Raw genomic sequence first — 26,911 nt, 5'->3', positions numbered from 1 at the left:
CGATATCTGAACTCGTACCGAGCTATCAGGATTCTTTTCTAATCGGGAACCAGTGGGATCACTTTGCTACAGCTGCAATGAATGTGATTAATTAAAATGACAACCCCAATCCCCTGTACCAATAACTTAAATTCACAATTAAAAAAAAATGGCAATTACTATATATTTGAGGAAAAACGTTTTTGAGTTAAACGGAAAAGGAGAAACCTTACAAAGTTAAATGAGTGTTCACCCAAATTCAAATGGCATGGAAATATTATTAATGGAAAAACAAAACTAGATAAACGTATCGCATGTCAAATTAGCATAAATGAAATATATAAACGCTCAATAACTTGTGTCTGGGAAATCTCCGGCGCATTTCAACAAATTTTCGGAATCAAAACGGTTTTACGAGAGATAACATTTCATGAATTATAATTTTTGACTATGGTTATTAAATACTGTATTTTCTGCTTAAATAACAAATCTTCCTTAAAGGTACATATTTAACTGTGTAAACAATATTATTATAGGTAATTGTAAAAACTAAGGCAGTAGTACAATCACATTTTAATGACAGCTACAAAGCAAAGGCAACAAATACGATTTAAAAAGGAAGTATGTTAGACGACTAAACTTTCTGATATGAAACGGATAGCAATTTCGGTCAAGATTCGACAAGAAAACATTACGATTCGCTAGAAGATTATCAGAATACGAAGCAACAAACCAGAAGATTAATATCTCAGTTTGAAACGACGTGCGAAACGGTTTTCTTAAATGATATTCCGCAAAACGGCATCTTTACAATTTAAGCAGAATAGCTTAACAAAAGCATATTTATAAGTCAAATTTCCATTTTAATGTACAATTCAAACACCTAACCGTTTTAGAAGCGAATCCAAACTCTAAAAGGGGGGGGCGGTGTGCTAAGAAAACCACTGTTTTCTTTTTCCTTGCATGATTTACTACTTCTCTTTCCTCGTTAACTTTTTGACCGCGGCAAACTTTTCCAAAAGCACGCACATTTTCAGGTCAAAAATACTTTATGCCTGTCGTACCCGCGATTCTGGGCTCAAGTCTTCAGTCACAGCGCGGCTTGTTTTCCTTCCTTCTTAGTTTTCTTTTCCTTTCCAACCAGCTTCTAAAGTTCACGAATTATGTGCTTGATTTTCTTCTTACTTCAAAAGACACATAATTTTCCACGTTCAGAACAAATTTCTTTTTACCTCCAGAAAAACATTTTGAATCTTTCTAACACATTAATATTCTAAGGCAGGGGTCGGCAATGCAGTGCCCGCGAGCTCCATGGCTTTTAGTAACATATCAAAACATGTATTAGCTTACCTACCTCTTTTATATTTTGATTTTTTAGTTATTACATGAGCGTAAAATCTTTATTTTAAATTAATATGCATACTTCAAAAGATAATTATTTTGTTTTGCACACTTGTGATTAAAAAATTAAATTATATTTTTTTAAAATTAAACTATGAAATTTCGATGCATTTTAAAATTTTTTAATAATGCGTCTTTATTAACAAAAAAAGTTGCCGATTCCTGTTCTAAGATATCCCCCCCCCAACACACATAAAAATTGTCCTATTAAAAAAAAAAGTCTCTCTCATCTTTTGCGCGTACATATATGAAATCGAGAGCGTTTATAACGAGCATCGATATGACGTAATCGCAATTCTAATGAAAAGCCAAACAAGTACTGCATGTAACAAACTATTACAAATGTGGTCAAATTTTGATAATTCTGCCAACAACGCAAAGATAAACTACTTAAATTTCCTTAAAGAAACTGGAACAAATACATAATACATACTCAGTGTTTTAAAGAAAAAATTTTAAATTAAACAGCTAGTTTTAAAAATTAGTAATTCAAATACTGTACGAAATCCTGTTTGCATCTTTAACCACCAAAGTTTATACTAACGCACTTTTATCAAAACTGAGCTTTATATTAACAATATCCTCATCAACATACCGCGGATGCTACGTATCTTGCAGCAAATCAGTTTACTTATACATGTAAAAAATATTATAACCAATTACAAACATTTCATTCCTGCCTTGTCCTGAAATTAAACCCACTGTTATCATCTATCTGAAAATGTTTGCATTGACTGGAAGAAAAAAATATTGCTCTTTGCACCGTGCTTCTCTGTTCACTTGTTCTTGAATACATACAAGATTGGCAACATTTATACATACAATTATGTTGATTTTCCTATTTAAAAAAAGTGAAGATAATTCCTGCTACAAGAATAGTTGCACTATGCATGAGATAAATGAGTAAAAACCACTTACGACAAATATAGCCTCTGTCCTGTGTGTAGAATAGGAAAATGTTAATTCTTTTCTGTTCTGATAGAGATAAGGAAGAGCTAAATTTCAAACTGAATCCATACATAATTGTTGATTATTCGTTTAAAACAATACTACTACATGAGCTTTTGATCCCCCCTTCCAAAGCAGATAACACTTACCTAGCGGCTCTTTGATTGAACGACTTGCCGCTGCATTAAGAAAAATAATTAACTACAAGCATTTCTCAGTTCAGAAAATAAAATAAGAGGTGGGTTTAGTTCAGCAATGTACAGCCATTTAGCCTATTATAAAGGAATTTTGAAGCGCTAGATCTGCTGCATACATAATCTATATGAATTAAACGTAAAATTATATATACGGCAATTAAATAATTAATATTCTATCAATGAAACAGCAGTATTAGAGATATTTATAAAAATGAATCACCCGCCCAAGTATAATAAATAAGCATGCTATTAACAATATACGGAATAAAGTTAACAACAGCAACAACAACAAAAAGATAGATTTACATTTATTATTAAAATTAAGTAATTTAACTACACGTGTAAATCTAATTAGCATTTAAATGTTTTTGTTGGCTTCGCAAGACTACGAGTTAAAATTACATAAGAAGTTCACAGGGTGATTAATTACCCTATGCATCACCAATCTCTTTCTTTTTTTTTTTTTTAAACGTAGCCTAACTATAAACAGATGCAAAATATTTCCACTGCATAAATTAAATGAAACAACAAAATTCGTAAAAACACACAATCGCAAATTAAAAAAGAGCAGAAAAGCGATATTACCTTGCCTAGTGGGATCCATATTATTTGGAATCATAGGCTGGCCTGGAACACCACCAGGGGGCTGAAAAGAGAAAAATCACATACTTGGTTATACATTCTTTAATTTTTCACTTAATTCAGCTTACGTACATATTTTTCTTTTTAAAATGCGTAGTATAGAACAATTCATTTTTAATTTGATAAGCTATCGTACATTAAACTTTATAAAAAAATGGCTGTAAGAAAGATAAGCTTCCAAGTCTATAAACTGTTTTGGTTTACGATATTATTCTCATAAAGCTATAACACATTTATTCAAAAATGTGATGGATGAAGCATGTTAATTGTTAGAAGATCTAGACATCTGAAAAATATACGGTTTTTACCAGTGACACAAGCAACTAATAGGCTTAATAAACTACTTATAAATTTACGTAGCGGAGGGAGGACGTTACAGAACGACAGGATTTTTATCTTTGATGATTCTAAGAATTCATTAGTAGCTGATATTCATACACTTTTCAAGTAAAGTAAAGAAGATAATCCTTTCAAGTAAAGAAGATAATCTTAGCGAGTACAAACTAATGCTGAAAAGATTGGAAAAGATTGGACCTTAATTAATTTTGTTCCTTTTCTGTAATCCCCCAACCCTTTCCCTTTGAAATAATTCGCTGAAGGCAGAAAAGAAAAAGTTATTTCACCAACTATTTTGCACTCTAATCAAGTTGTATGCGGAGACAAAGGTAATTCAACGCGAACACTAAATTTTAGTTCAATAGGCTCAGTTAAAAAACAAACGCAAGCAAAGGTATTTGATCAAAGGACATTATTATGTTAAATAGTTATTTAGCTATTCATACTATTCTTCGAATTACATTCGCAAATCAAATATTTAACTCCTGAAAGGAATAAATAATAATAATAAAAAAAAAAAATAGACAATGACTTAAGTGGCCCTTTTTGTTAATCTCTCAGCTTAATATTAAGGGATAATAGGGAGCAAAAGATAAAGTAACGTCACTGAAAGAACTTAATCAAACAAATCAGTAATCGATCGTTAACGACAAAGGGCAGAAATGTGACACCAAATAAAAGTCCATTTAAGAAAACATTAAAAAAGATTAGGAGAAGATATATATTACAATAGACGGCTTATTTAAAAAAATATGAAGATGATGCCAAAAACCTGAATTAAATGGAATGAATTAGCTCACATATCAACGGAAGTCTAATGTAATTTTTGATATAAGACTACTTATTTAATAATGAATATTGATTACTAATTACTAAGGCAAACATATAGGTAATTTATTGCGGTAAAATACTTAATTAACATTAGCTTTAGGAGAGACCTTTTGTAGAGGATTTCTTCAGTATGAAAGTTTACTACACATTAGTATACAAATGACAATAATTTTAAGCTACTGACGATTTTTTAGTCGTAGTAAATCGGAGACCTAATTGCTGACTACTGAATTTTATGAAACAGTTCTGTGATTTAAAAATTTGCTTGAAAGTATTCCAGATTAACGTTAGAAAAAATTAATAATAATATTTGATATATTACTGATGTTGTACTTTACATTGTTACTTCACCCTAGCATTAGTTTTTAAAATAGACACGTTTTAAGCGGTACTGTTGCATTTTTTTTCTTCATGTAACGGTAAATAAGCAGATACAAAAATTAAAGCGTTATGAGCGTCGAGAGGTTTGATTTAGTTTCCTACGCTTTCTTTTTATGTGTAGCGCACGTATTACATGCATGAGGTATGATAATTGAAGTAAAAAGTAAACATCTCCAGAAGGCTAGTTTTTTCCGCGTTCCTCCTGAAAACAATCCCTTTTACTATTTCGTATTTCTTTAAACATTCATTTTATATACTCTTTTTTTGCCATTTTTCGACGATAAAATGCTGAAACCACGACAGGACAACAAACTCTATTCATTATTATATTTTGAGAGGCATTATTTTCTAAATCAGCCAACGACACTATTGTTAGGAAGTATGTTTTACCACATTTCGAGGAGAGAATAAAATAGCAGAAATGAGTTCGCTTTAAATATCATTTCTCAACATCTAAATAAAACATCTTCCATTGAAACCTGGCATCACATAGTACCTCTTCTGTTTTCACCTAAAAGTGGGTCCCTACCGATTTGAATAAAACTTAAATAAAATATCTCTCCGCGGGTAACAAAATACAGCAAAAGCAAACTCGGTGACTCCACTGCTGATTTGCATTTCACTTAAAAGTAACCATCCACATGTATTCTACTCCTACCCCGTCAGAGGCCGGCGACAAAATAAGCGGAGCGGAGATTGTTTCTGAAAAGCCCGGCCATGTAATATTCCGCCGTTTCCAAAACCAATTTCGCTCAGATTTAATCAAAGGCTTTCCAATCAACGACTTTATGAAAAGCCTCAGTACTAGCTATAAAGAATCGCTGGAAGCAAAAGATATTAATGAAAGATTTGGATAGGAGAAGGGGAAAGGTCGCTCAAATTACCCCGGTTATTTTTGTAACTCTCTGCCCCCACCTCTCCTTTTCCACTCATTTGCGCCGAGTTTTTAACGCTGCTTCACTTTTAAATTTATTTATCCCTTCGTTAAAAGGAGAAATGGAAAGGCTTCGCATTAAAAGAAAGGAATTTGCTTTTGAAATGAGCCTATTTGATAAAACGCGACATTATTTTTGGAGGCTTTTTTTTAGGGGATGGTGCTAAAGCAGCTGCAGGTTTCTGCTTCATGTGGAAGGATTTCTGTGGACCTTTTTTGTATCATAAATCAGAATCAGATACGGAGAAATTAAAACTGAGTAGATGGCTCTGGAAGATTATTAACACAGAGATAAGGGGATTACTTTTGATAAAACCACGCCTAAATGGCATCAATCGATTAAAAAAAAGGGGAAGAATCTTGTTAAAGTAATCAAATTTCGGATAATGCGATTAGTTTCTGACTCTGTTAGGTTAAATAAATTCTTCTCGCGTTTAAATCCATTTCTTTATTTAAAAGATAAGAAAGCAAAAAAGAAAGGCACAAAATTATTACTTTATGTGACAACCTTAACTTAGCATTTCTTCTAGCTTCATTTTTTAAATCCGCATGAGCTACGGAAAAACATTTTCTAACTCAACGGATTCTCTGATTTGTTTTCACCACAGAAATTTGGTAAATGAGTAAATAATTTTTAGAAGCGGTAAAGTATAAAATCTTAAGACAAGAATATTCAAGGAAGTCTCACAGGATATTCAATATTTTTTAACTATGTAACGAAGACATCCGAATAAAAGCGTGAATAACCTGAAACTTTATTTTGGTCCTTTTTTTAGATTGGAAGAGAAAGGAAGAATTATAAGGTCATAATCTCATTTCGTAAGTTTTTTTTTTTTTTTTTTTCTGCATTTAAATAAATTTATTTCAATTATTTAAAAATAGCAAGCAGATGAATATGAGAAAATGAAAGAAAATTTCTTTTGTGCTTGTTAGCATTGTTTTGCGTGGATAATAATGTCGTTCACCAGCAAAAGATGACACAACGGGAAAAAAATTGAAATATTACACAACAGAAGTTTCTAATATCAAAATATAGTATAAATACTATCCATGAATCTGAACAAACAATCGTACTGTCACATTTCAAATCTTTATGTCACTGGCACCAAACGACGAACTTCGAATTTGACATCCAAACAAAAAGACAACTTGAAGTTGCACACGTCAGTGACCTCGCCACTTTGATTGATCTAAAAGATAATGAGACGGTACTTGGATGAACTCTTCCTCTTTCACCCAGTCTTCTGAACTCCTGTAAGTCTTATTCTATTTTCACTACGTCTAAACTACCCTAACTTCCAAAGACGAAACTAAAACACACCACTTTTGAAACTTATTGTACTTCACTATTTCATCGATTCCAGAAAATGAAATTAGACTATACGCACATAATTTCTTTTTTATACATACTAAGCCATATATCATACCATTTTTTTAATGCTTGCTGGATAATTTATCACATTGTTTCTTCTTTCATTAAAAATCAATATTATTTTAAAGTTCTAAGCGCTGTTTAATGTAATTTAACATTTAACATGATCTTTTTTGTCTTAAGAAGGCTAAAAAGTTTTTGTTTTTTATCATATCTTGGCTTAGAATAGATTAATAGAAGAGCTGTACTTTTGAATAGCGAAAAAACAAATATATATTTAACAAAGACAATTACAAAATGAAATCCCATTCCATAATGCATAGCATTTCTTATTCCAATGTTTATTTTTCATCCAATGTGACACTCCTCATTCAGGTATGAAGAAACCGTATTTTAAACAAATGGAATAAAGGTTATTGATGTCGATACTTATTTATTATGCTGCTATTTCAGTTCCGTAAAGCAGATCATTAATAATTAAAACTAATTACGATTTAAATTAATTAAAACAGATTTAAAAGTCTAGTGTTTCTTTTCAAAATCGTCCACGGACTGAAAAATCAGAATAAATATTTAACCATTATAAAGAATAAATGTATTTATTGCATACGATTGCATTAATTATGAATCAAATGAATTTTAATCATCCCTTATTTTTATTTATAACTCATGGTTTTTCAAATTATTCGGTTAGAGAATATTTTATCGAAAGCTGAAGACGCATGTGATGGTAAAAAAAATAAGTAAAACTCAATTAATTCCATTTCATCTCTTCATATGCATATTTCTTTCACTATAAATATTTAATAACAAACTCTTCACAATAAAAAATTTATTTTATCTATTTGAGCATTCAGTCGAAAAATGCAATCCCCTTAAATTAAATGCAGCAATATGGGAAATAGCGATATTAATTTTCTAACTATGACATAAAAGGTCTGCAACTTGAGATCAGTGAAGATACTTGAAACAGAAATTAGGATTAAAAAGCGCGCCTCGCTATTATTAAAACCCATACTTTAAAGGGGAAAAAAAAAAAAAAAAAAAAAAAAGAGCAAGCGCCGAGATATATTTGCTCTTTTCCCAGTCGGGTTTTTAATACAGGATGAGTGTAGTGATTAATTTGTTTATTCAGCTGCAGTGGGAGAAAAGTAACGGGAATTTTCAATTCGTGAACAACTCTATCTCGTAAGCTGTTTCCGCAGTTAAGAGAAATCGAGATGCACAGATATATTAGCAAAGCAGTAAAACTCGCTGAAGGTTAATAAAATAGAGTTTGAGGTTTCTAACGCTCAGCTCATTTAAGTTTCTGAAATGAAATGCTTATGCAAATTGTTGAATACTAGCTTAACTTCCCTTCCAAAGTTATCCAATTAAAAAAAAATCTGCAAATTAGGCCTAGTAAAACAGTTCAGTCTTTCGACATTATGACTCCCTTCCACTAATTTTAAGAGAAATTTTGAAATGAATAATTTAATCAATTACATTAAAACATGCACTGGTAAACGATATAATACGAATTAAACTTCTGATAATCCTTAAATAAAAGACTTAACTTAAATTGTTCAGCAAAATATTAACTGCATTTACTCAGATAAAAAAAAAAAATCATTATATTCATAAGTTTATACTTGTATAATAGGGGGAGCGGAAAGTAATGTCGTTTCTGCGCATGTCGACAACAACATGCTAAGGATAGAAGTGGAAGCAAATCCATGTCAAACACTCTTAACCAACCTTGGTAGACAATCCAAGAACATTTAAAGCAGAATGAAAAAATAAGCAAAGCAGGTGTTTGTGTCCCCCATAATCTGTCCGAAAAAAATAAAGCTAACCTATCCATCACATGCAACGTATTGCTTCAACGGCACCATACAGAACCGTTTTTTTTGATCGTTTGATCAGTGGAGACAAAAAAATAAATCCTATATAATAATCCAAAATTCAACTTACATCCCGAAAAGGTGCTTCTGGGTGTTTGGTGGAGTATTCGCGGAATTATTCATTTTGAATTGCTGAAACCTGGAAAAACTCTTAATGTAGACCTTTATTGTGAACAATTGGATCTAGTGAACCAGTCTTTAATCGAAAAATATCAGTTGTCAACATAAAAGGCGTCATACTGCAACACAACAATACAAGACCGTACTGTGCAAGACGAACACTGGAAAAAATTAATGAATTGGGGTGGGAGGTGCTGCCATAATCACCCACCATACTCGGCCGATATCGCAGCATTGGATTTCCATTTATTCGGATTCCTACAACATTTTCTTAGTGGCAAAAAATTTGAAAATTTGGATGATGTCCAAAATGTCCTCTCGGGATATTTTATTCAAAAACCAATTGATTTTTATCGGTCCGGGATTGAAAATCTGCACATTAGATGGCAAAAGGTTGTTGATAACGAGGGTGATTATATTATTGATTAAAAATAAAAACTTGTTAAAAACGAATTCGTTTGAATTTAATGTAAGAAAGCGACATTACTTTCCGGTCCCCCTATTATAAACTATCCCGGCCATAGCACTCCAGAGATAACCACAAAGTCATTGACTACGGCCTGATAACTGAAAAATTTTAATGGAAATTTATGAATAGTTTTCCGACGAATACTCAACACAAGTGAAGGACATAAAGTAAAAACAGTTGACGAAATGTCACCTGAATGTTCGGTTTTAGTTGATTATAGCTATCTAGGCTGATTATGACCATTTTTTGGCTGATTACGGTACACTAGGGCTATCTTCCTAAGGGATGGGACGTCTTTGTGTAGGACTTTATGTAAGTTTTATTAGGGAAACGGGCTTGTATACAACTTATGCACGGGGAAAAGCCAAGCAAAGGCCCACGAAGCCAGCCCGTTCTCTTGGAATCTAATCGACGCCCGAACTACCAGTATTCAGTGATTTTACCGCTCGGCCGCTGGTAGGCCCAAATAATAAATCTGAATTTACTATTTTGAGATCAAATATGCTTTTAGAAGAGATGTTTTGTAATTTAATTTTAATAGGATCTTGGTTGATACAATGGTTAGTGGAAAGTGGCACCACGCTGATGATCTTAAAGACGAATCCTAAATAAAGCATGAAATGTTTTTGCAAAATTGCATTTAAACTCGGATGATTCAGGACTTTTTTCGATAGACTGATAGTAATGAAAGATGAGTAAAAGATATTTAATTCCATTTTACAACTTTTTTTTTTTTTAAATCAAAATTAGGATGTAGCTTAGACATATAGTCCTCATGTATTTTGCGATAACTGATAATAATCTAATTTAGTCATGGAAAACACTTATGGATTAAAAATATTTCATATTTCACACCTAACACCATTTTTGTCAATTCACGTTTGAGGTATTGCAATGTCTCATAACTAGACAGAACTCGTACGGACAATGCAAAAAAGAATATTTGCAAAAAAAGGTTTTGATAATTTTTCTTTAAATTATTAAAAGAAAATAGAGGAATTAATGCTAATTCGAAACTCGAAACGATGAACGTACAAAAGACAAACTTTTATAATGCTCTGACAAAAGGTTGCAAGTCAAAAATTTCATATAAAGATGTTACCGCAAAATAAATGAAATGAACGTTCTCATGATGTACAGAATATAATTAGCAACAAGGAACAGTGAGACTACAAAAAAGTACTTTTTAGGAATTAACGCATTTCCACATAATACAGTGCGAAGCAAGGAGCACATTAGAAAATCAAATATTAAATTTATTTATTAGTACAAAAATTTAAGAAGCTAACAGAGTGTTGTATTTCTTTAAACGTACAAAGGCGTTTAAACGTTCTTTAAACGTAAAGGCGCAGTTTTGAAATATCAAACTGACATGGAAATATCGAGTATTAAACCTTTAAACAGGAAATTAGTAAAGTTCTCAGAAATAAATATTAATGCTTTTGCAGCAGTCATAATTTGTGATAATTAGCAATTTTTATCATCGATTACACAGCGATCTTGAAGAAAGCTCTTTAAACCGCAGATAGGCTCTATGAAATATATTTTAGAAAATATTTAAAGAGAACATAAGTTACTCATCAAGTTTATACTCAACAGTTTCTTTACGGATAAACACTTTTCATGCGATGCAGCAAAAACAATCGTCTGTTCCGTTAATTAAAAGCCCAGAGGGCAGCTTTTGGTGCCCGTTTGGGCTTCTGTATATTGGGTAAGTCATTAGGTATTAAATTATGAACGACTTGAGTGAAATAATTAGCTTCAGCAATTTACTCGTTTACGCCGAAGGATGAGGAGCTCGCCAGTGATTATTTACACGGTCACGACAAGAGAAATTGGCCCAGATGTATGTATACATAGAGGCAGGAAATTTCGTAAACGTCATCAACTGCGTGAAAACATCTGCACACAATATGCAACGGAGAAACGAATGAAAATATCAGTAGGAACAAAAGTAATTAACAAAGAGAATATCAAAAGATGCAGACAACAAATACCACACACAACTGTAGAGTTAACTTTTAATAAAATGCCCATTAATTAACTTTAAAAACCAGAAATAGTAAACCGATTCAATTACCATACCACGTAAACAGCAAGCGAATAGCCGTTTTACAACGCAAATAAACGCAATCAGAAGTAGATTTTTGAAAGTGGTTATTCGGACATTTGCCTTTCGACAGAAAATTGTACAGCAGCCTAAGGCTATGGTTCAGGAATAGGTAATTGAGGTAGCCAGTAATTCGAATAACGAACGCCGGTGCGAAAAATTCGATTTCCACACATTGCAGAATTGTATTTCATTATCGTATATTTTCACGATGAATTGCTATAAATGTATAATAATTTATATAATAAAACACGTTTTATTTCATTACATCGATCTTACTTTTTTAAGTACATTTATTTTAAATATAAAATCTCAATTCCCCTTCCCCCGGAAACATATGTATTTAACAGAACATCGTTTGAAAAACATTCTGTAAATTACGGCGTGCAGTTCCTATAGGAAAGAAATTGATTTGATAATAGACGCCAAATTATAAAGGCTTTTAGAAATAGAAATGAGGAAATATGAGTTATTTCTTTGGTATATGTATTTTTTTATGCACATGTTCATAATACTATACATCTACTACATAAAATTCATAAAAACACACACAACAAAAAAATCAATACACAGGCGAAAGCTAACATTATCAAAAAGCATTTAAAAAGCGTTCGCATTCAAACCCCCTTTTAAATTTATGTAACGAAAGTTTTTATTCAGATGGAAATCTTTCGATATCTTTATTTCTTCAATTAAAGAGATTTTTAAATTCCACTTCGCTAAGCCTCATTTTCCATTTATTAAGCAGTATAGTAATCAGCAGATTTAATTTGATTAATTTACTCTTGTGAGCAAGGAATAAATAAAAATAAAGTGCGCCTAAAATGTAATTCTCAACTTCATTAAAAATGCAATGTAATGAACTGTCATTATCCGAGGCACTTAATGTAATAATTAAATCTTTTAAAATTTTTTCAAGCATAGAGATCTGTCTAACATTGTTCGATGTATAAATTGTTCATAACTGAGTATTTAAAAAATGAGAAGGAAGTGCACACTTCGAATGCATTTCCCATCATTTTGCTTAATTTACTTGCTTTTTTAGTTGGTAGATGGGGGCGCTCAGATTACATCAGGGATTTATTCAAGTAAAATAATCTCGTAACGACGTTTTAAATGTCAACGAAACGGGAAAAATTTTAATAACCAAGCATTTTATTCTGAAAAGAAACTAAGCTCTTCTAAAAATCATTCGGAAAACGAATTAAATAAACAAACAAGAGGAGGGGATCATTACGCAAATAGAGAGAAATAATAGATTTCTTTAAAGTTTAAAACTGTAATTTTCTTAATGGTTAGGAATTTATGATTTATCGCGCACTTTCCCACTTTCTTTTAATGTTCCATTTCATTAAAGAGTTGCACATGACCATAGGTTAAATAAAAATTTAAATTATATAATTGAGTAAAAAGAATCATTAAATATGGTCAAAGGAATGAAAATACATTTGCAACTTACTTCCTATGTGAAGAATATTTCTCGATGAATACAGCATAGAAAATTCACTGCTTGGCTTCAGTACAGTTCTATTATTATACTTATTCAAATATAATTTATCTTGAAACCAGTAAGGCATTATTCTAATCTTAGAGTTTGAGGAACAAATGCTTGAGCACAAGGTCCATTCAGATGGTGCAGCAAAAGCTGTTTTCAAACTGTTCTTGTCTCATTCTGAGACAAATGACGTAATTTTTTTACAATCAAGTTACATTCCAGTACATATTTAAGAAGAGTTCGGCCTTTTCTCGAGTAAAAAGTTAAATGAAAATTTTATTATAAGAGAGAACAAACTGAATTTTTGTAATACCACGTTTCTTGTTTTGGGAAGCGGATATAAAAGCTATAGGACTGTATTTTCACTATGATTCTCCCCTCCCCTTCTTTAAACTGGTTAAAGTTTAAATAACAATCTAATAATAAATTTAAAATTCTTCTTTTTTAATAATTTAGACTGAAGATTTCCAGTAACTGCAATAAAACTGAGAACTCCCAAATGCTAACTAAAAAGATTATATAATGGTAAAAATAATAAACTAATGCGATTAATTTATCATAAATAAAATGAGGGAATGCAACACATGAACCCCTCACCAACAGCCAACAGTTTTATTCCACCATTAAGTATAGCAAATGCCACCCAGATGGCAAAGTGGTTAGTGACGCTGACTGCCGTACCGAAGGGCCCGGGTTCAAAGCCCGGTGAAGGCATGGATATCTGTAAATGTATTATGTCTGTTCGGCAAAGGGCCATTCAAAATATACGGCAAGCCTCTAGAAAGGTCGGTGGTAGGGGAAAGGAGTAGGAGACCCTCGGACTCGTCCACCGGAGTGCTCTCCTTTAAAACTGGGGCGGAATAGAGCAAAGTCGGACTATCACATGTATGGGGCTCAAGGTTCTTGCCAACGAAAGACGCAATCTTGCACTGCTTGCCGTGATAAAATTCGTGCGCTTGTTCTGATTACGTCAGACAAGTGAGATTAATCACACGACAGCAAGTATAGTAAATATTACGAAAACAAATCACGAAATTATAATGTTTAAGATTGCCTTACCAAAAGCTAGACTTCCCGAGTTAGGAAACAAAAGAAGTCTCAATTACCTTTTAATAGCAGTGCTGAATTTTAGTAACATGCATACGTGGGTTCTAAAAAACACATGGATAAAACTTTTTCCACACGTTACCATAACCTTTAAAATATTTTAGAAGTACAGCACAACCACTTTCAAGCTCGGATATGGGCTACATTCGATGTTAATATAGTCAGTAGCATTCTCATTAATTATCCTTAAAAGCGATGTCTTGAAAAGGATCCTAACCACATTGGAAACAAACACACACAGCACAAATAGCTCGTCTACAGACAGACTTCATTCCCTTATCGAATCCTATTAACTGCGAATTTCTGAATTTTTTTTTTTTTTCTGCGCGCTCCTCTTCAAAGAATATCCTTCGCATCTAGCATGAGTCACGTCGCATTTTTATCTTAATCCTCATGTTTCTGATCCCCTTGTACCCCCCCTCACCGTAAACGCAATTAACATTCTCCTTTGTGTTGCACTTAATTTGCCGTCCCTAATGGACCTTGTGTAGTGAGCACCGGCCGAGGAACATTTTCTTAATTGCTTGTCCTTACATTAAAATGAGCGGGGGTGGCAAAGTCTGTTTCCCCTTCCCTTGCTGATAGGAGCGGACCGCAACAGAGCGAGCACCGTTTGAATTCAGATACGTTTGAAGACGCCAACTGAATATTCCATAAGCAATGTGATAAGAAAGATAATGATCCAGCTGCACAGAGTACGAAGTGTTAAAAGATGATGAGGGCTGTAATTTTATAGTAATACTCAGTGCACTGAATACAAAAATTAAATAGCATTGAATTAAGCTGGAAGAGTGCATAGCGAAGGACAGAAATGTACTCTGAGAATTGCTTTCAATGAGGAGAACAGGGGAAGGAGGGATTAATTTTGAAAACCGTGCAACTAACAAGACACCCCCCCTTTTTCCCAAGGGAAAAAAATGCTTCTAAAACCCATAAAAAAAGTAAAATATATTTCTTCAGATGAATTTTAATTTATGTTTTATGTTTGGTAATTATTATGGAATCTCGAATATAAAATAAGATTACAGTAATTAAGAAACTCATTAAATACCATGCATAAGTATTAACCATAAAGTAAACAGGAATACTGCTCCTCGAGAAGAATAAGAAGAAACAAATCAAATTCTCGTATTCTTGGATCCGAATAACGCATATGCAGGATGAAATGGGGTTTTTACAACGTCATAAACAATGAACGCAGTTTTCTGTTTCTGGATAACTACACTGGTAATTTAAAACACCCAAGATGAAATTCAAAAATAACATAGCACAATTATCTGAGCACCAGTGGGGATGATAATATGCAGAATGGTTAATATGAAGCCAAGAAAAACTGGTTTCATGCAATAAAAAAACAGTTGTATCGCCATAAATCAATAATAATCGGTATTGAGTAAAATACTGATCTATAATTTATTGTACTGTTAGTCTTTTATTTTTTTTAACTGTTCGTTGCGTTCGAACAATTATTTTAAATTTCTTTCTACCACGAAACAAAGAAAACAATCAACATATGAAGACACTTCATCAGTTCCAAAGTAAAAAATATGATTCTAAGAGATCGGAAGTGTAATCTATTGACAGTCTTTTAAGTGCCCCTCACATCCAAATGCTGCAATACTGATTACAAATGAATGGTTCCCAAATGAGCGATTCAAATAGTCTAGGAGGTGTGGAATATTTAATATGAAAGAGAATACATTCCATAACTTGCATATGAAATGTGTCTTCTCAGTTACATTTCAGCTCCCAAGTATAGAAGTGGTTTTTGCTATCTAGTTAATTTCTGCTATGTAGAAACACCCACTACGGAAGAATGAAAATGCAAACGACCAGATATCGTGAGAAATCATCTCACACTGTGGGATACATGCGAAGAAAGCTGTACGTAACCTAATCACTATCATTCACTTCACTTCCCCTTACACTAAATATCTCTTTCACTAGTCTTCAAATGGGCATACTCTCGGGCAACAGACTGAAAACCTTTGACTTGGCAGCAGTTCAATGCAGTAGATTTTTTTTATTTCATTAATTTGATTATATATATATATATTGAAAGTTTTATTGTTTTACCTACCTCATTTTAAAATGAAAGTTACAGACCCCAGAGAAAATGTTCGTGATAAATATTACACACTAGAGATTTAAAAAATTACATAACACTTATTACTTTAAATAGAAAATGCTGTTTCCACATATATCTTTAAAATCTTAAATAGCTAAACGATTAAAGAAAGTAAAACATATGCATGTAGCTAATTATATCACTGAAAAGCATGAAAAGCATAGCTGTTTTCTACTACTACAATCCAGCTATACTTATTAAAATAACATGCTCTCAAAACATACACAATAAAATATAAGACTGCAAGTTTATCATTTAAAATAAAAAAAATAAAGCTATGCTGTGGTCGATGCTTATTCTCTTATTTAGACGAAATAATATAATTCATTATGAAGAAAGCTACGTCATATTTAACTACATTATAGTTACTTCAAATCCTGCACTCCAAAGGTCACGTATAAAATTCTTAAAAGCATATTTTGGTCTTTAACATATATCTCGAGGTTCCACGCTACTATTCAAAGTGTAGTTGACCTTATTTTGGCATTCAGGAATGGTAATTTATTTTAAATCTAATTTCTAGTTCTGACAGCACCGTAGATTATATTTTCGATTCTGAGGCAATCACTCTAGTCTAACATCGGTATATCATGTTTAAATGTATCTTGTCATCATATTAAGCAGCAAAGTGTACCACAATTGGAACAGTTTACGCACTCTTAAATAAAACTACGTCATATTTAACTACATTATAGTTACTTCAAATCCTGCACTCCAAAGGTCACGTATAAAATTCGTAAAAGCATATTTTGGTCTTTAACATATATCTCGAGGTTCCACGCTAAGTGTAGTTACTGACCTCATTTTGGCATTCAGGAATGGTATTTTAAATCTAATTTCTAGTTCTGACAGCACCGTAGATTATATTTTCGATTCTGAGGCAATCGCTCTAGTCTAACATCGGTATATCATGTTTAAATGTATCTTGTCATCATATTAAGCAGCAAACTGTACCACAATTGGAACAGTTTACGCACTCTTAAATAAAACTACGTCATATTTAACTACATTATAGTTACTTAAAATCCTGCATTCCAAAGGTCACGCATAAAATTCTTAAAAGCATATTTTGGTCTTTAACATATATCTCGAGGTTCCACGCTACTATTCAAAGTGTAGTTACTGACCTCATTTTGGCATTCAGGAATGGTAATTTATTTTAAATCTAATTTCTATTTCTGACATCAACGTAGATTATATTTTCGATTCTGAGGCAATCACTCTAGTCTAACATCATGTTTAAATGTATCTTGTCATCATATTAAGTAGCAAACTGTACCACAATTGGAACAGTTTACGCACTCTTAAATAAAACTATCTAAATATCCAATAAAAAAATGTCCCATGCATTGACCCAAACAGCAGATGAATCGGTAAAAAGTCAAAAATCACCAGGCACTCTACATGGACTCCAAACGATGAAAATAAGCTCTTTATTTTCAGACGCCAAGAGTTTGGATCCAGCAGATTTAACAAATATTTTACAAGAAAATAAAAATACTAAGCATCCTTCCCTTGCTGTACGTTAAAGAAGTAGGAAACGATTTCATAAACATGACGACAAAGATGATTTGACGTTCGGAGAGGTAAAAAGAATTTCTTCCAACGCCTTCCTGTCACGTCAGATGTCAGAGCTTCATTTAATAAATGTGCACATAGAAAGAAAAGACACAGAAAGGGAAGAAGGTAGATAAAAAACGAGATTTCTTCTTGTTGACTGCCATGGGGAATTTATGGGCGACTGGTAAAGACTTTCTCATCAAAACAAGTAGGCGCCTCTGAATTCAGCGTGCGTCCAACCCAACGGTGACGGGTCACTTACCTGTGTAGCAAAAAGAGCATAATAATGTATAGAAATTTCTCTGTGGAACATAATAATGAACGACATAAACATGAAGAACGCCAGAATAAGATTAACCTCTCCATCGTTTCATGTAAGCCGTAATTAGTATTTGATGGTTATCGCAATGGTAACATGCTAAATGGAACCATACATGACATTAGATCAGGGGGTCTCAAACTCTGTAACACTTAAATAAAAAATATAATTGCTATCATGTACCAAAAGCGGCGCCACTGACATTCATTTAAATATTTTGCGTAAAAATTATACCACTAAAAATAACGTAATGTACCACAATTTCAGAAAACCTGCATTAGATTTTCCGGTCATACGCAATAATCTGCCAAATTTAAGAATGAATATTAAATATACTTTTAAAGTTGAAGAATGAAGATTTGATAAAAACTGACTCTGACAATCAAGAAAAAATAAAATTTTAACAATCTTAGTGATGCTAATCTTCATATCCTTTATTAGCTTAGTAGCCTAATGCCACCAAAACTTTTCTGTGAATAAGTTTAATTATCCAATAAAATGAATTAAGCTAAAAGCAACTCATTTATTTACCCCTTTAATCATCTACAAAAATGCATAATTGAAAATCCCACTCACAAGTAATCCGTTAAGATTTGGGAAATTTAATGTTTCATTTTCATGATTTTTTTCTTGACCATGTTTCTGCTACGGTTTTGCCCATATAGCAAGAAAAATAGGTTTACAGAAACGAAATGAAAAACAGAATTTAAGTATTCTGAAAATTATATTTTTAAGCGACAACAGCATACATTCTCCCATATATGTACTAGAATGCATATTACTCCCTTTGAAATTTGTGTTACCGTGTAAACAGTGAATGCTTTTTCAATAAATTGCTTATAAAAATCTCCTCTAATAAAACTTAGACACAGTCATATCCTAAGGTTCCAGTTAAAAATGGTATTTATCCTTAAAATTAGAATAATAATTCTAAATTTGTTTTTAAGATCTGTAGACTCGATGAATGCTAATCGAATATAATAAGATATGATACTCAATGCTTTGGGGACATACAAAGTAAACATGACCTACACTTTCAAAGATGAAGAAATTTTTGCCAGTTTTTCTAAACTGCGCTGTGCAAATCCTTTCTTTATTTCCTGTTATAACATCAAACATAATATATTAAGTTCCATGATATAAAATTTTAATTAATTCATGTACAAAAGTATTTTGTGTGTGTGTGTGTGTGGTAACTATCCCCATACTAAGCACCTTAGTTTAATAAAGCGTGACTTTGCAATGAAAAAAAAAAAAAAAAAAAAAAAAAAAAAAAAAAACACTCTTCATCATAGACTCAAATATTTAAAATATGTTAGACATTTTGATATAATTTAAGTAATGACTTTAAATAATAATAATAATAAAAGAATAGTAGATCAAGCACGGGAAAGTGATACTAAATGAGAAGAAAACGCTATCAGATCTCAATTCACAGTTTCTAAATTCGTAAGAGTTCCCCTTAAATTGAGGATGGATGAGCATGTGTACTTATCTCTCTCTCTCTTTTTCTTAACTCCTAAAAACGGATCTGAACGCGATATCCTCAAATGCGGATCATTTTTTTCAATCTCTGCGAAATTTCGAGATTAAAAGAGGCACACGTCCGCCGGCGAAATACGCCCGGGAAAGTGAAGCCTTGTTTTCCGGGAGGCCACGTAGAAAATAGAGATACGGGTAATATTTCTAAGAACAGCTCCAAATCGTGATGCAAGAAATACGATAAAATTTATATGAAGTATTTTGTAGGGCTGCTCACTTCCACTAAAATAGTAAAATTAGGACAACCACTTTTATCTTTAAAATAATCTATAGAAATAATTTTGCGACAAAATAGAATTTAATGAATCCACAGAGAAATTTTTATTACAATAATAAAATATGCTTTAGTTCCTTAACTAGGAAATAAGAATAATAACTGTGAAAGAAATGTAGTTCGAAATTTATGAAGAATACTTTTTTAAAACATATAATTATTCTCTAAAACGTTATTTAAAACTCGTAACTAAAAAATCATGCTGCAGTGGTATACACATTCGGCATCCAGTTAATCAGAAATATCAGCATATTTTTTCTAAGCAAAAATGTTATTCGATCGCCAGTTACAAAACTTAAGAAACGAAGTAATTAATAGTCTATAAAATGACCGAAACCTTAACTAAAGTATAGAAAACACCATAATAAATAATAATTAAAATGACAGAAATTATAAAATTCAGATAAGGTATTTTTCATTAATCCTAACACTTTTGCTGAAAATATGAACTAAATAATTAAATTACGTTAACGATTTCAATGTACATACAATATTTTCAATTTCCCTTCCTTTTCACGATCATACACTTACAAGTACCAGTAGTGATGTTATGTTGCAACAAATTATAAGAATCAGAGCTTAAATTGCGCCGGAGCCCACCTTCGGCAGTTCTTAGTTTTGGGGATAAATCATAATTCTTGGCAGAGCGCACCGGAACCCTAAATAAGAAGGCTCGGGTACTTCTTTTTCGTAACTGAACAACAATTTCAGTAGAAATCTGATCGCTAGCCCACCATCGGCCGAGCGGTAAAGTCGCTGAACACTGGTAGTTCGGTCCGAGGTTCAAATCTCGCGAACGGGCTGGCTGCATGGGCATTTTCGTGGTTTTCCCCATGTGTAATGTGTATACGAGCCAGTTTCCCTTAGAAAGTCCTCCACGAAGGCATTTCTCCCCTTAGGCAAATAGCCCTCGAGGCTTTGCCATAAGCACACACATACACAGAAATCTGATCTCGAAAACTGCATTTTTTTGCAATAAAATTGTATTAAAAATCGCTTATTAAATTTTTGTTTATCTCTTTACATTTTATTTAATTTTAATAATTTAAATAAATAATTATTAATTAATTTGACAATAATTAACTCTTTAATTTCAAAATTATTAATGATTTTAATAGCCCTTTTATTTATTTATTTACTTTTTTTCCTCTTTGCTGACGGTCTTCCATAGAGCTCCGACACTTCTAATTTTAGAAATTAGCCCTGATAACAATCAATACACCCACTGAGATATTTAGTTTAGGCTAAATATGAATAACTTTAGGTGCTAATAATGACAATGTATTGTTATAATTTATGAATCAAACTTGTATTATATCCTGGTTATAGGACATTTCTGTTATTAAGTTATAATATAATACAGCATGCTTTTGCATTATATTAAATGGTTAGCATTTTATTAGTACTTTATTTATAATATAAATTTGCAGCCAATATTTAACTGCCCTTTCATCTTATCATTGTATTAATATGTATAATACACAGTATTGAAATGTATAAAGGAAGACTTTTTTAAGATACAAATTTCTTCTTCAAAAAGACTACTTAGTGGTTGTAAGTAAGAAGCATCACTTTACAGATATAGTTACTGTAAAACATTCGAAAACAGGAACTGCAACTCCTGCTTCCTTATAAACATTTATTTAGCATAATGAATACTTAAAGAGCAAAAATGTGTTATCCTGACTTTTTCACCAGCTTTTGTACCAATTGCAAAAAAATAATATTTAATAATTCACATCACTCATCCTTTGTTTAGTGACGGTTTTAAGATGTTTTAAATATACTTCATAGTATAGTTCATATCACTCCAGATCATAACAGCCTTGTTTTATTTTGCATTACTGATGATATACGACTCCTTGGCCAAATAGCTCCTATCATTCGTAATAAAAACTTTTCATTTTCTATTATATTACTAATGAATAAGCCATATGGTTGGTTAAAGAAAATGAACTTCATACACTAATGTATTAATTTTTTCCTTTGTTATGAAATACATTTCTCTATAAAAACAAATCATCTACCGCGATATAAATTTGACATATTTTAAAAATAATATTGTAGTTATACACCCATTAATTCACCTTTTATTAAGAAGAAATTACGATGTGCAGTTTGTTGAGATCTAATTTAAAGGAAACCTTTTCTTAATTAATATTTGATATACAGACATTCGCAAATTGCAAGCCCGTTCCCTTGAACAAGCCTGTGTGCCTCGTGGCGTCATTCCCCGAAAGCTATCTGAATGAGGCCTCCATAAACACATGCAGCGAAGGTACCATCATATAAATTGAACCGGACAGCTGACAGATAAGGAGAAAATTTATGAATTCATGATTATAAATCTGGGATAATTTCCATTTCACGATGCGGGCCTGGATGTGTTGTAATAAATAACAATAATAATAAAAAAGCCATGCACGTATATCAAGGATAAAAGTATGTTTGGGATGCCGCATTATTTAACAAATTCCAACTATATGCATAAAATGTGTGATTTGCTTGCGACTACACGAAGTCTGTCTCAAGGTCTAGTGGTGAGTTACTATGAATTAAAATAAAAATTTTAAATCTACTGTATAATAATAAAAAATTAAACCTTCCAATTATTTATACCAGTTTCTAAATCCATCGGCAGTACTACCATAAACGTTCAATATATTAAACGCTCACTTTTGAAAATGTTTTTGCTCTCTAAGTAACAATCGATATGCATTTTTTTAAAAAAGATTCATGATGATTAGTAATATTTCATTTTTTCCTAGTCAACTCATTTTTATTTTCTGGAATACATAAACCCGATTTGAAAAGAGGCTGCTATTGGAGGCCCCTTTTTTCTAAAAAACTTCAGTAGCTCAGTTAATAATACCATTACATAATTCTGATGAAAAGCGATGCTTACCCCCGTCGACTTTTAAATGTTTAAATTTCGCTAACGAACCTTTATCTTTAAAAAGAAATGCTCAAATAACAGCGTTTTTGGTTTTATTTTGCAAATAAGGGTAAAAGAGGTAAACTGCGATTATAATATGCTGAAAAAGACAACGTGAGGGCTAAAAGTCTAACGAATTTTATTTCTTTATATGAAAAATAAAAAAATAAAAAAATATATATATATAAACATATCATAAATTTATTGACTATCTTATAGTTAAAATGAAGATTAAGCTACAGAACATATGACTCAACAGCTAATAAATGTAATAAATCAAAACAAGTTTCATTAATCATTTTCATCTAAAAAAATTCTAACTTAATTTAATTCAATAACTTCTGATACTGAATATAAAAACAAACACAAAAAGCTTTTCCTTCACCTTCTTCCGCAATCAAGTTCGCAAAACTAGATTAAAAGCAAACACAAGGATTCCTTTCACCTTTTAAGTAAAGACGCACAAAAGTAGACGAACTGATGAATCCGCAATACTTAATTAACTTTTATTCATGTCCTGTTATTGCATAGCAGATGTTAATTAGGTATACAGCTAACATAAGCTGTTTTTTTAAAAAGAGCGAAAACTAAAGATTTTCGTCTGCCGCGCTCCGTTAATAACCAAGATAACCTCAACAGTAATCACACAAGATTACTAAATGCATTTCAATTATACTCAGAATATAATACACAAAAGATCTACAAGCTCCGCTTCCGCGTTTTATTGTCAAGCTTCAAATCAACTTTGCTTTAGTTTGCCTCTACATAAAAACACAGAGCACAAAAAATGGAGCCTTTAAATATTCATTATCGTGCGCACAGAAAATGTAATTAGAAAAGAGGGGATCAACATAAATCTACAGCATATATACGCAAATATGAACTTGCACACAAACCCACCGAAAAGCAGATATGCGGCTTGTCTGGCAAAACATAAAAGGAAAAGCGGAACAATTCTCAAAGCGATTGAACTGGGACTTGGAATAATTCCCTTCCGTCATTACCTACGGCGCTGAGTTTTCGTAATAATAATAATAGCCACTAGGGGGTCGTCCTGCTTTACCCGGTACCTTTTTTCTCCGAGAAGAAATGAGCGCATAACAACCAGCAAATATTTTTACTTCCAAATATGCTTTAAGCAAAATTCAGACAAGAGCAGAAAAAGATTTATTGGGCAAAGCAATTAAAAATTAAAAGCTGCTCGATATCTTTGCCATTATAATAAAATACGATTGGTACTTTCGGACGCTTTAAATTATCGTAAAAGTTCCGAAACACCGTTAAGTCTAATTTTTATCAATGAGACTAGCGACGAAAAGCTGCTTTCGTGGCTAGAGCTGTTATCACGAAGATCATTAAAATTCTTTTTTTATCGCGCTTAAAGATAATTTACTCTTTGGGCAAAATCATGAAGTTTAATTGCATTCAGCCTCGTTTCAGACCATGCCAAAGAGTCAATCTTTTGGCACCTCTCAGAATACATTAACATCAACAGGGTTGCCATTTAGAATATGGATTAATTAGAAATGGCATTTTTCAGTTATTGTTCGTACTGTTAAAAAATATATAGCTGTCAAAAGTAACACTGGTACTGAAAGCTTTTATTTTATAATATAACTAATTTAATAAGAATTTGAAACAAAATAAATGAATTGTTCTTTATTTGCTCAAGCTTGACCAAGTCAATCATTCTACCACATGCTAAAAGACAGAGTGTGGCTGTTCAAATCGTCTTCAATTCATTATTTAATTTAGAACACTGCTCTCACATGAAGAGACTTCCGCTATGGTTCATCTTCCCATTCTTTACTGAAATTTAAAGCGAAGATGAGCCTCATCTTAGCTTCTGATAGATCGGTGATTTAAAAAAATGAGACTTAAATTGCTGTTAACTTGTCGACATATTCTTCATTTTATCCATAAAGATGTCTCTGAAGTGAACATCAGAGACATGGAATTTCCCGTAACATGCAATCAATACTATTTATTGCAGATTGGTTATCAGATGACTTCTCGATCATGGCATGTATAGAATATCGCTGTTTATTGTTGTCGTGTCTTGTGCAGTTTTTTTTGTAAGCTTATTTGTTCGTTCTTTTCCATCATTTCCTTCACGTCCTTAGATCCAAAAGATAATAATATACTGTTGTTCACAGCTTGAATTTTTCTAAAATTCTGTTTACTATCAGGCAGTTGTGTTTGCATGCCATGCTGATTGGCAGCCCGATTAGATACGCAATTTGTTGACGTTGTTCTTCTCGCATATTTTAGTAACTTCTGTATTGCAATTTACTCTACTCGGAAAATACTAGTTTCGCTTGCCAGGTTTCCTTTCCATGTTTTAATAATATTGTCGCGCTTCTTGAGCACATATGCATAGCCTATATCTTCTTCTATTTTAGAATCATAAGTGAAAGTTTAAACGATAAAATGGTAGAGATACTAATGTCTTTGATCCCTAGATTCGTAGTCGGCTGGTTTGAAAATGCTATCGAAGGCATTTGTCGGGACATTTAAGTGTCCACCAGCGGAAAAGTTGCTGGATGGTGGCAGTTCGGTCTGGGGATGCTGGATGGTGGAAGTTCGGTTCCGGCGAACCGGCCGGCAGCATGGGCGTTTTCGTGATTTTCCTCATGTGTAACGTGTATACGAGCCAGTTTCCTTTAGAAAGACCTCCACGAAGGCATCCCTTCTCTTAGGCAAATAGCCCCCAAGTTCTATGTCGTAATCAAATAAACCAAAGCAAACGGGACATTAAGTTGTAAGGTTTGGGCTCTAATAGTTTCAACATACGTAAGCATAAAAGGACAATTTCATATCATTCCCCCTACCCAATTCTATTCAGGCTTTTAATAAAAATATCAACCCCTTTCTTCTAACCTAATAACGAGATGAACTACTATTATTTCTCTCCACCTTTTCCTATGAGTTAATTACTAATCTTTCATCTGTGCATCATTACTAATGTTTCAGCACTGAAGGAATATTATAAATATAATACAGAAGAGCACAACAGCCAATTATACGTATGTCTTTGAACTATTACCTGGTGGAAGCAAATGACATAAGGGAAATGATCCGCTTTCATATAACTTCAATAGCTACTCATACCAGTACGTTTCTCAGAGCAATATTCTCTGCCCAGTTTGTGATCAATCACATAATGCTCATTTAACATATTTCCTCCAATTTTTTTATAAAAAGTCCTTGCGCACATACCAAGCACTACTTTCAAGGATTAAAACTTCATATTAAGGTTAAAAAATTCGGTAATATATAACATTTGAAATAAAAATACATTATCCCCTTTCTTCTCTAAGAACAAGCCAATTAACATCTGTAAGATAATGGCCACGATAATAATGAATGTAACAGAATCTGTTTTCGTGTTTTAGATAATGGAACACACTAGAAAACTATTCGCGCGCCATTTTGTTAATATTTTCCTTACTTGAAAATAAAACAAAACCTTTACTCATTCCCCACTTTTTTATAATTAACGGATAAAAAAAAAATTAATGTCCCCTCCCAAGAAACTTACAGCGCTTGATGAAGCGAAAATTGAGATTTTTGCAAGTGTCAGCTGACGGACCTGGCATCTGGCCCTTAGAAAGGGAGAGTCTTCACGGAGGCTTTTGTCATTTTAATTTCTGGCATTCCCCATTTCATCCCTCATCCCTGTTACTTCCTAGAAGAGCTTCTAATGACGTTACAGCGCGAGGAACCTGCTTGCGTGTGAATTTTCTTCTTCCGCTGCAACTGGGGCAGAAGACCATTGTTGAGATGAGAAACTAATTACCTGTGTAATACACTGCGCGTTTCATGGTTATTTCAGAAACAGACTTTCTTTCAGTATGGGATAAGCGAGAAGAAAGTTATTTCAAAAGCCAACTGATCTTAAATGACTTCACCCATCTGCCAGAAATAATGGTCCCCACAGTGAGTGAT

At 32.6% G+C, this 26,911-nt stretch overlaps 1 protein-coding gene across 6 annotated transcripts in view; it reads right to left on the bottom strand.

Annotated features, from left to right (window-relative positions):
* Positions 1-26,911, bottom strand: part of Ssdp (Sequence-specific single-stranded DNA-binding protein) — a 377,018-nt gene that overhangs the window by 48,395 nt on the left and 301,712 nt on the right. For all 6 annotated transcript variants that reach the window (XM_085823632.1, XM_085823635.1, XM_085823630.1 and 3 more), the window contains one exon: positions 3,111-3,171. In XM_085823632.1, coding sequence (XP_085679758.1) covers positions 3,111-3,171 — 61 coding nt within the window. The remainder of the gene's footprint in view (positions 1-3,110; positions 3,172-26,911) is intronic.

Source organism: Stegodyphus dumicola, chromosome 9 (genome assembly GCF_044657685.1).
Source record: "Stegodyphus dumicola isolate Sdum_Otavi_A_Nest chromosome 9, ASM4465768v1".
Taxonomy (NCBI): Eukaryota; Metazoa; Arthropoda; class Arachnida; order Araneae; family Eresidae; genus Stegodyphus; species Stegodyphus dumicola.
The sequence above is the reverse complement of the archived record's forward strand: the minus strand, read 5'-3'. Positions and strand labels throughout refer to the sequence as shown.